This window comes from Panonychus citri, unplaced genomic scaffold (genome assembly GCF_014898815.1).
Source record: "Panonychus citri isolate SS breed McGregor unplaced genomic scaffold, ASM1489881v1 Contig00139, whole genome shotgun sequence".
In the NCBI taxonomy this organism is placed as follows: Eukaryota; Metazoa; Arthropoda; class Arachnida; order Trombidiformes; family Tetranychidae; genus Panonychus; species Panonychus citri.
Genome location: NW_026515544.1, coordinates 1,499,737 through 1,511,619, shown reverse-complemented (window position 1 = coordinate 1,511,619; position 11,883 = coordinate 1,499,737). Strand labels below are relative to the sequence as shown.

Below are 11,883 nucleotides of genomic sequence, written 5' to 3'. Positions count from 1 at the left end.
TTCTCGTTGTGAGGGACCATTGAAGAATTTACATTGGGTTTAAAAAGATTAGAAAAAAAAATTTTCTGTTCGAATCCCGATGTTTACACTTTTCTTTTCATCAAGTTGTTGTTAATTATTCTCAACCAATTAAAAAGATTAAAGATTCTAAATTTGCTTGACCACAAAAAGAAAAGAAGAAGAAAATTTAAAGAGTAAAATTATCGAAAAGAAACAAAAAGATCCAAGCGAATGTTCAATTGCGACAACTTATTAATTCTCCAACGATTATCAAACTTGATTCTCTGATAAATAGATCGAAAGACCTTCGATTGCTACATTAGAATATCTGATCAATTTCGACGATTCCTTCTCAGACTCATGATGTTGAAGTTCTCAATAGAATGGCACTTGGATTGAATCGAAATCAAAAATAGAGTATTTCTCGATTGAAGAAAACGAACTTTCATCACATTTATGATAATTGCGAATATGGAACTTTATTTCTAAATCGATTTTCGCTTTAAAATTAATCATCGGAAAACGAAGGTTCGAAGTCTCGAATCATTGATCTCGATTGGTGTACGAGTAAAACCATTAGGGTTTCTTCAATTGGTTTCTCTTTACCATAATTTCCTAATCATCTGTTGATTATCATTATCATTAAATTGTCCAGAGAGATTCGAAAGAAAAACATTTAATCAAAAATTATTTCAAATCTTTATTTTTAGTTAATCATTTGAATCGAATTACAAGTAATAAAATTAATATCATTCGAATGTTGGTTTTGTTTAGTGGTTACACTTGTAACTGATTAATCAATGATTAAGTAATTAAGGTTGAAAATTGTTGAGTCTAATTGTTGTAGTAAATGTTATGGTTTTGTCTGAGTTTTAAATCAACAACCAACAGTAAAAGTGGTTTAAAAGGAGGATGAATTTTGCTTTTGTTTGGTTTTGATTTGGAGAATGAGCTTTGAAGCCTCAGAATTGGTGAATTGGTAGAGATGCGATGAGAAGTGTGAACATTGGTTTCCAAATAATATTAAGATTTTATAATGTAATTTATGTATAATTATATTCACGTGGCGCGAAGCTGTTGATTGTTTTTCTCCATGTTTAATGGCTAAAAAATTAATTGATTTTCTTTAGAAAAAGTTGTTGTTTGTGTCTTCCAATATTTTACTTTTCTTTTTTTTGTCTTTTCTTTGAAATTCTATCAATTGATGATGATACTTCCTTTCTCTTCCACCATTTCATCCAAACTTGATCTTAAAGCTTCAGGTAGTGATGATCTCGCTTTCTCATAAGCATCTCGATCAATTTGTACTAAATCATTTCGATCCAATCCAAGTGCCATTCCCATTCTTTTGAGAACTTCAACATCATCATGAATTTCGAAGGCATTGTCGAAATTGAACAGATATTCTGTCTTGTCGTTACTAATCGAACAATCAATGATCGTGCGTTTATCGGTATTTACAATGATAAAAGGAAGGTGAATTTTAGCGTTCGAAGAGACAACGGGATCAGTTTTGTTTCTTTCGATTAGTTTTCGAAGAGCGATGTGTTGGATAAGCAAATCTCTTAATTGCTCTTTCTTGGCACTAATTTTCTCTAATCTTTCTTGTTTTTCTTTTTCCAATTCGACAACTTCTTGAGAAGCATTGGTTGGTAGACCAATCCATTTAATCTCCTTCTTTTCTTTACTAATAATATTCATTGCCATAAGAACATTGAGCGCATCGTAAACCCGACGACGAATATTTTTTTGGTCAAAAGGCTCAGCATCATTACCTGAGTATCTTCCCGAAAAAGCAGCTCTACTAGCGATAGGGTCGGCGGAAAATTCCGCAACCAGCTCATCGGCAACTTCATTGTAAGTTGTTGTTCCTTTGTCTTTAACCTTTTGACAAACCTGTGGGTAGATAAAATAAAGAACAATATATAATTTAGATTTAAGGACATGAACTAAAATGCAAATTTCTGTTCAAATGTATGAGAGCCTTAGACTATGATGAACAAGCGAATGAAATGAAATGAAAACAAAAGTATAGAGGAAGTGGTGGGAATAGAAAAGCGCTTATACCTTCATAGAGAAATGTCTCAATCCTTTACCACTCTTGGCATCTTGTTTTCTCCTTTTAACTGGAGGTTGACTGTCTTCATTTTCTATTGATCCAAGTGACCGAGCTCCAGAGAAATCAAAAAAAGATTCGTCACCTGTTTTAACAGCGACCAATTCACCAGAAGCTAAATGGTTGGCTGAATGGCTTCCCTTGGTCTTCAAAATTGATGGACCAGCACTCATAGTTTTAAGAAGAGCCTAGAAGAGTATGTGAAAGAGATAGAGACGGAGAGAGAGAGAGAAAACAGGAAGATGGTGTTTTAAAAGACAATGGATAAGGTGGTAATGCGATTAAGACACAGGAAAGGAGAAGGAGAAGGAGAAATAAAGTGTGTGAGAGAGATAGAGAGAGTAGAATAAAAGTAACAGAAAATAGAGAAGAAATTAAAATAAGTAGGTAATGAGTGTTGGAGATGAAGAGAATTGGCTAATGTGAGGCACACCACTGATTCTTTAAAATAAGAGCCACAAGCGATAGCAATTAGATAGAGATTAGCACTGATAAAGTAACCAAAAATCCTAAGCATTCACGGAAAGAAGAGTGAGTAAGTGAGAGAAAGAGAGATTAAAGAGAAAGCGAAATAGAAAAAAAAGAAAGAGAAGAATGAAGATGAAGAAAGGAATACCCAAAGAACCAAACAGTAAAGAGTCAGAACAACAAAAAACTGCAGAGTAAAATCTTTTTCTGGTGTCGATAGATAGCGACACCGAATAATGCTAATTAAGAATAAAAACAAATCAATAATCACAATGGTTGTACATTTTGTGTTAATTATTCTTCAAAAAGAAACTTGAGGCCTGAAACTGGTAAGCGAACAAGATACAAAAAGATGACAGGAAAAAGAGAAACAGAAAATTGAATAAGCAAAGAAGGAGAAGGAAAAAATGAAGAGAATAGAAAAAAAACCAAACCAAAGTGAACGAAAACACCAACAAACCTTTTCCCTGAAGGACAAAAGTGGATCAATAAACTCGAGACAATCAAAGGTAATTCACAAAAATATCAAACCAAAAATTAAAACAATTAAATTTAATCAAACAGCAAACAAGCAGAAATTAAATTGTCAAAGAACAACAAAAAACTGACCGCGAACGGAACCAGGGACCGTTGATATATTATCGACTTTTGATCATTTTCTCGATTTTTTTTCTTCCAAAATTCTGGTTCAATTTCTGGTTAATTTTCGGGTTCTTGGAAAATAATTCGATTGTTAAAACTAATCAATCCCATCGCTTGGACCTTTTTTTCTTCTTTTCCATTTTAATTTTGTTGGTTTGTGTTTTTTTCTACTGTTTCCTGGTCCATTCAATTACGGAATCATTTCAATTGATTGTTGGTTTTTTTTTTCTTGATCGAATTGAACTAATCAACTAATCAAGTAGCTTCTCAACTTGTTCGTAGTTATTTTTATTACCATTTTTGTCTTCTTTCTCTCCATTAGTTTGATTGTTTGACGATTGTTATGATTTGCTGATTAATTGATTCGCTACTTGGAAAAGTTAATGATTAGTTGATTGATTTGTGTATTCATGAAAACTAAGGACAAGAAATTAAGATTTGATGGATTAACTCATTGATAGAATCAGATTAGTTTCAAGATTTTCTGATTCTCTTATTGATTTCATTAGAGTCAGTTTTGCAATTTGATCGTTTTCACAGTTAAAATAAAAGATTTAACTTAAACTTGTTACAGTCAAATCACTTCGAGTGAATCACAATCTCAATTGTAAAGAACTACATCTCATTTGGTATGAGCGATAATCTCTTTAGGTTTTTATGTTAATCTGGTCAACGCAAATCGGATGAACGTTCAATAGACATTAGTATGTAGAACATCCTATGGCTAAAATACTCGAAACCAGTTTAAAGTGTGCGATCAGTCCTAAAGAATACAATTTACCTTTAGGTATTCACTCGAAATGCGATTTCATTTTGAGCAAGTGAGATTTCGTTCATTCGATTTGAGCTCAGGGATTAAATGAGTTTAGCTTAAAGGGTTTACGTTCACTCGAAATGAGATCTCATTCTCTATAAATGATTTTGTGTTTCACTTGAAGTGATTTGACTGTAATTGTTTTGATATTTACTGCAAGTGGAAAAAGATGAATTGCTTAAATTGCTTTTGCTGGATTAAAAGTCGCAATTAACTTAAACTCATTTTAAATTGTTGGCGATTAAATATTACATCTGTGGTAAAGAAGTTAATTGATTTTATCTTGTTAAATTAAAGTTCTTAGAGTAACTTAGCTTAGTTTTTTGCTTTTGAAAGCAATTTGAGTTTTTCTTTGTTTCAATTTGTTGATTTTTGGACAATTTTAATGATTTGTTGATGATATTTTACAGAATCTCTTAAATGTATCATCTTTTTCATAATAGATTTTTGTTGTCAAACATATTTGGGTCTTAGGAATAAGTAAATAATGGGTATATATAATATATATGTAAAATTATAATGATCAATTTGATGATAAAGGATACAGTCTTTTTCCTCCGAATTCACCTTCTTTCTCTTTATAAATAAACCATTTTTCATTAGAATTAATTTGTCTTCAGGGCTGAAGAGGTTTAATCTCTGTTTTTCTCACTAGAATTGACCCTTTTCTCTTTCTAAATAAACTTTTTTTCAAAGGAATTGATCTGTACCAATTCAATCTCATAAGTTGTAGATAATTTTCAATTCTAATTGTTTATCAAAACACCAGAAAGAAAATTAATCATCGAAGGTTTTGAAGAAAATTATCGAAGTTGTAGAATTCGCTTCAGAAATGATTATATCGAAAGATAGTGAAAATCAGTACAATCACATGAAGAGATATATTCCTGATTGTATTAGTAAAAACATATTGATAATTAATTCGAATGAAAAAAAGTTTAATTATAATGAGAAAAAATGAATTGTTTTGAAAATAAAGAGATTAACTCTGATTCTCTGACCAGATTAAGTTTTTTTCTTCTGTAAAATAGTTTAACTCTAAAGAGAAAGAAGGTGAATCCGAAGGAAAAAGACTGTAATGATGTATACTGGATTTGAGAATGCAGATTAATTATTGGTTAATTTGATTCGCCCAGAAACCAAATAATTCGGGCTGTTAAAGGATTTTTAATAATTGGATATTGGTAAAAGACTAATCATTAGAGAAATTGTTAATCGCTCTATTAAAATGCAACGGTCGTGGTCAAGTAATTAATTTGTAATATCTTTTGTTGAATGTGAGTCCAGTTAAAGTCTTTTTTTTTCTGTGTGATGAAAGGTTTTTCAGGTGACGAAAAAAGGAAAAATTAAAGTCCAATTGTAAGATTGATGATTTGGTGTAACTGTGAAGATGATGTTCATGATGATGGGAACTTTATTGTCAAGATTGGTCAAGAACGAAAAAAAAATAAGATGAGTCGATGAGGAATTAAAGATGATTTCGATTTTTGTAGATAACTAAATATATATGAATGGTGTCGATGTTAATTAATGTGCGTTTAAATTGATCTTGGCTTGGGATGTCTAGTGTAGTCTTGATTGTTGATGATTAAAATTTTCGATGACTAGCTGCTGAATTGGAAAGGGCCAATGTTTTATCAAAATCTATTGTAGCATAAGATTGTGGAGGATAATTGCTACTTATTGATTTAATTGATGTAGGCGTTGATGGTGGTGTTGTTCCAGGTAAAATAAATGCACCTTCTTCGGGTGTTTTAAAAATAGGTGTTGCTGGGCCTGTTGTTACATAGGTTGGACCATTATTGTTGTTTGTATTGGTATTTTCAAGATCCAAGATGATGTAGTTAACAGGTTCAACCATTTCATTTAATTCTAATGATTCACTAATACCACTTTCAGATTTTCTAGGTACTTTTGGACTGATTAATGAATCTGGTTGTTGAGAGTGACTAGATGATGAACCTTGGATGGCTGTAGATGATACAGTTGATGAAGATGATGGTGGGCATGATGATGCAGCTAATGCAGATAAAGGTTTAATTGGTAAAATGGGTGGTTTAATGTTTGTTGAACAATTGGAGTCTCCATTGGCGGTGGTATTGGTGGTGGAATTAATATTAACGGTGGTACTTGTGGTAGTGGTAGTAGATGAAAAATTGGACAATTTAATTTCTTCACAAATCAAAGAAGTTCTTTGTTTTGAAGATGAACACTCAGTTGTCTCAAAGTTAGTTAATGGGTTAGTAGTGAAAGATGCTAGCAGATTTGAGGAAACACAATTAGCTGGTGTAGTAACTGCTGCGTGATCTGATGATGATGAAGTGCCGGTTTGATATTGAGCAACGGCAGTATCAATATTTACATAATCGACAAGATCATCTAACTTAGCGTAATTTGTGTTTATATCACTGGCACTTCGTGCTGATCCGGCTCGTCCTTTTGATATGTTAACATGTGAAGATGATGAGACCGGTAGACCAATAATGGTTCCATTTAAAACTGCTGTGTTTGCATAGAAAGGTGAGTTTATGTAACTTCTTATATCGTTAACATAAGAATGAGGAGGTGAACTGGGTAAGAGAGGTGGAGGCGGAACTGGGACTGGAGCACGAGCAGCTAATTCTGGTGGACCAGGAGTAGTTGGAATAACTGGTGATGAAATGGTCGCACCAGGACTAATAGTAACTGTACTGGTACCATTGTTTTCTTGATTTATCGCATGTTGAGGTGAAGTGATATGGTTATTTGGTGTGATTATATTACTACAGTGTTGTAACGATTCTTGAAGAACATTGAATAACTGCTCTGCATGAACACATTTGAAGGCATAAATACCTAAACAGAGAAGAGAAAAGTAAAAAAAAAAATGATAAGAGAATAAGAGAAAAAAAAACTTTAGCATACATAGAGAAGAAAGAAATGTCATGAAATAATCTGAGAGATAATTATTTATATCATAAATGCGTCTGGCATTTATAACCTAAACCTTGAGTTAATCAGAATGAGCAACAATGAGAATGATCAATAATTACCTGGTCCAGTTGAACATCGACGTCCACATTCAAAGCTAAATAATTCAGCATCAAATCCATAACGACGAAGAGACCTGGAAGATGGAAATAGAAATGCAACAAGAAAAAAAAGGTAAATAAAAGTTGATGGTAACAAAAAAAAGGGGAAACTAAATCAAGAGACAAATCAGCTAATATTTTGAATCAATGACAAAACAATAACAAATGATTGAGCATAGTAACAAGCATCAGGAATAGAGGAATAAATAATATAATAACATCAATGCCATCATCATATTGATGATGATATTACCATTAACATTTACAGAGATAAAGCAAAAAAAAGAAGAGGAAAAATTGGAGACAAGAAGATGATGAAGAGAAAAAAGAAGAGTAGAAAGAGGAAGAGAAAAAACTAACTAAAGGAAAATACAAAATTGATACGAAAATAAGAAGAGAATAAAAAAAAATGATCATCATAATACCTTAGAGGCCAAACAATAGAATTTTTGTTTCGTTGATGTAAAATGAGATCATTTTCGGTTATCTCAATTTGACCATGATTTATCTCATTACCACGATCATCTACATTAATCACATCAAATATTTTCGATCCTCCATTAGTAACACCATTAACACCTCCACCAATATTGGAAAGTGTACCAGTACCATTAGAGTTACCATCATCGGATCGTTTGAACAAAGGTCTTTGTGGTGTCGAGTATACACATCCCATATCAACGGTTAACACCAAGAATAATAGTAACAATAGTAATAGTGTATAGTGAATATCATTCACACACTAGCTCACAAACAAGAAGAAGAAAAAAAAAGACACACAGACTATTGACTGAGGTCAAACACGAAGATGAAAAGAGAAGAGAAAAACAAAAATTACCAAAGCTTATCTATAATCAACAATAAATGTAATTCTCTGAATAAAATATAATAGATAAAGAGAAAATATTGAATCTTAAATCCACTAAATTCTTGGCACTGGATTAAAAGTGAAAAACTAATCACAAAATGGAAACAATTAGATGAATAATCAACAATCAACAATAATTAAAACATCAACTTGATTTGATTAAAAAGAATAATAAACATCGGGGGTCGAATAGAAAACAAATTTTTTTCTATTCTCTTTAAACCGAATGTAAATTCTTCAATTGTCCCTGAGAACATGAGACTCAAGTTGAGAGAATTTTTTTCTCTTTCATTTATTCACATAATCTTACGCCTTACCCATAATTTACATACGATCTTACTCAATTTTATAGATTTTACCTGTTTTCTTTGTATTTTATTCCTAACAAAATGTCAACAGTGAAATTTATTAAATCCAATAATAAAGTGAAAGCTCCGCAAGTTGAAAACACCAACACTCTAATAGTTAGAATTATGGAACCTGCTAATGGTGAATTACTCGATGGTTGTCAAGCAAAACAAAAAGTAAACTCTATACTATACAAATATCGAGACCAAATTGAAATATTGAAAGGTTTTAAATGTGCCAGGATTAACTGCTCAGACAACAAACTTGTGGAGATTCTGTTTGCCGAGGTCAAGAAGATGGACAATTGGCAGGTAACCATACCAGAGAAAAGACCCCCTAGGATTAAGATCATTGTGGAAACGACAATCAAAGTGGACAAATACTTACCTGAGAAGCTCAAAGAAGACAATCCTTGGTTTACAAAGGAAAGCAACATTGAAATGGTTTATTACGCCAATAAAGTTAAGATAGTCATTCTTACAATCGACGGGGAAACAAGAGATGCTCTGAATACACATACACTTAAAATCAACGATAAAATTATTCCCTTTTATGATTACTTTCACATTAAATTTTGTGAGAGATGCTCTTGTTATGGTCATAAAAGGTCTGATTGTCGAAATGCTGTTAAATGTCTTAATTGCTCCAAGCAGCACTATCATGAAACCTGCCATACAAACAATGACTCCATTCTATGGAGATGTGGTAGTTGTAATCTCTTTGGACATACCGCCTTCTCCTTTTTCTGTAAAAACTTTCAACAAAGATTGATTGATCAACTCAGAAGGATAAATTACACTTATGAATGGATTGTAATTGAACAGCGTCAAATGAAATAAAAAGAGAATCCTTTTGGAGAAACTATCATTGACAAAACTTACCTTGACAAACTAACATTAACTAATAGAACATACAGTACATTGTGCTAACCAATCTTCATTCTCTATAACCCTTATACCCTGCCCTTTATTAAGTAATCCTACAACTCTCATTCAATATTTTGTAACAGTGAACATGCCACCTGCGAGGAAAAAAGCAACCAAACCTTTGAACAATGGAGAAAGTGATTCGGAGACTGAGACTGATATTGCAACCATATTGAAATTCATGACCGAGGCAAAGAACAATCTAAATGGTAAAACCCTGAGCGACTTTGTCCTGGATAATCTGTCGGAAGATGATCAAATATCGTTTCAAATAGCAATCGAAGGTGTCAAGGATCACCCACAACAGATTGAGTTGGAGTTGATGAAATCGATACTGGCCAACAAGTTAAAAAGGAAAAATAGTGTAAAGAAACAAATTATCGACAAACCCGAGAGAAATGAGGAAAATCACATCAAGTTCGATAAGTTGTGGAGAAAACCTGACAACTGGATTTCCGTGGAAGAAATAGAAATTAATCCTATTCTATTGGTCCAATCACGACAGGATGAAAAGGATGAATCAGGTTATATCACTAAAATACACCTTCAAAGACTATTTGATTCAATTGATGAAAATATGATGGATATTATTAACATGGAAGCAGGAAAAAAATACTGTAAAATATCCTTATACAACATAAAAAGCAGAGACGAATTGATGGTGAAACTTAGAGACCAAGAGGGTCGAATAAAATTTATCCCAACTTTACCTGAACTAGATGAACCAAAGATACAAATTGAAATGACTATGGAAAACTCCGACAACAGTGAAAACGACTGGAAAATGTGGACGGCCAAATTAAAAAAATGGAATGGCTGGAAGGACGAATCAAAGGTATCCATAATCAAAACTGAAAAGAGAGGCAAATGGGTCAAGGTAATCCTCCAAGTAGACTCGCAAATTCGTTCGTCGTTGGACAATCATCGAAACAGAGGGCAAATAAGCGTGGGGTGGAGAAGAGTGGCCATTGTCGATCATCTCGGCATCACCCTCTGCTTTAACTGCAATCGCTATGGTCACCGATCCTCCAACTGTATATTCACTATCACTTGTGGTCATTGCGCTTTGCCACACTCGAGTAAAGTTTGCCCAAAAAGGAATGACCCTACAGCCTTAAGATGCTCGCCATGTAATGGAAAACCTGGACATGACACATTTGATCGAAAATGTCCAACTTTCCTAAAACAGATACAATTAGCGTTATCCAGAATCAATCACATGTACTCCTTTATAATTGTCAAACCAGAAAATGATTCAAATTTACCTCTTTGAACTTCTGATGTACATCACTTGGGCCCATATGGCACTTTGAAAAATTACAATTAAAAACAATCATCAACAAAAACAACATATTTATTGAGTTATTTTTTAACAATTGCCTTTAATTACTATTAATTTACTTGTTTATATTTTTCTTTAATTCAATTTTCCTTTGAAATGTATTCCTTTCTCGCACCAATTAGAGAGCATCAACGAGAAAACATAACCGAGGAGGAGTATCAACTAAGAAGGATGAGATTCAACATTGGGCCTTTGGATAATAATGAAATTACCATATTTACAAATGACAGGAGTAACATAGGACCCAAAAGGACGGATGAAGCGGTACTGGTACTAATCATGGAAACAACCACCTTTACACATTGGTACACGTCGACTAACACTCTGAAGATAAGTAATCCAAGGTTTGCTGACTGGATAAGAGCCTGTCGTGTGACAGAGAAAAGTGACCACAAGATAATGGAGATTCTGATTGGTATCAAAGGAAGAAATCTAATGGTAAAAGAGAATGGACTAAGAATTGCTTATCGCCTTCAGCGCTACTTAGCTTTTGATAGAATACCGGACGACACAGTGAATAAGATTGTCAACTCAAACATTAACCAGCGTATTAAAATACTGAAAGAGATTAAAACGATGATGAATCTTGATGAATCAATTTTCATCAAAGTTGAAAATCTAGACTCAAATGTTGATCTCAACGGTACTTCTATTGATGATCTGAAAATTGGGTCAAATGAAAATGCGAAAAGGCTTTCCTTCCGGATCTAAGTACCTTAAATTAACCGCCTGGCACCCCAAATCAAATTCAACTAATTGGTTGCCATGGTCACTACTTTTGAAAAGGAAATCAATTTTCATCTTCAATTCGTATATACAAAAACAACAACATCTTCTATCTATTTTCTCCCCTAATCTACTAATTTAATCAATTTCATTCATTTACACTGTTCCCGCATCCAGTAATACAATTACCCTAGAGTTTAAAATGTGTCTTGGTAATCACTTGGTTAGGACAAACAACAGAACGCTTGGTGTCAATGAGTCTTATCCAACTGGAGTGTTTGGAAAGCGATTGGTATGCGAAGTAGTTAATTTTGTGCAAACAACAAAATTTGAAATAACCTTCTCACCTGGACATCAGGAGATTGTGACAATAGTTAAAGGGGTGTTAGAGAACGACCCTGTTTTCCACGACATCATAACTGAGCAAATCTCTGTACGACAAAACTGCATCAAATTTACTGCTCTAATGAACAATGTGATTCGTCTTAAAAACTATCTTGAAAATAAGAGATGGTGGAGAAGACAAATCATGCGACTTACGCTGGACGACACCAGATTACCG

General features: G+C 33.2%; 2 protein-coding genes across 2 annotated transcripts; both read right to left on the bottom strand.

Annotated features, from left to right (window-relative positions):
• Window positions 1-675: 675 nt before the first annotated feature.
• LOC128393930 (transcription factor Dp-1-like) lies at window positions 676-3,203 on the bottom strand. The gene is made up of 3 exons (XM_053354159.1): window positions 3,045-3,203; window positions 2,068-2,304; window positions 676-1,896 (listed from the first exon to the last, which is right to left on the bottom strand). The coding sequence occupies exons 2-3, from the start codon at window positions 2,287-2,289 to the stop codon at window positions 1,198-1,200; spliced, it is 921 nt and encodes a 306-aa protein (XP_053210134.1). The 5' UTR covers window positions 2,290-2,304; window positions 3,045-3,203; the 3' UTR covers window positions 676-1,197.
• Window positions 3,204-4,401: 1,198 nt separating this feature from the next.
• On the bottom strand, window positions 4,402-8,136 carry LOC128393929 (uncharacterized). The gene is made up of 3 exons (XM_053354158.1): window positions 7,537-8,136; window positions 7,073-7,146; window positions 4,402-6,875 (listed from the first exon to the last, which is right to left on the bottom strand). Exons 1-3 carry the CDS (start codon window positions 7,785-7,787, stop codon window positions 5,629-5,631), a joined length of 1,572 nt encoding a protein of 523 aa, XP_053210133.1. The 5' UTR covers window positions 7,788-8,136; the 3' UTR covers window positions 4,402-5,628.
• Between the last annotated feature and the right edge of the window lie 3,747 nt (window positions 8,137-11,883).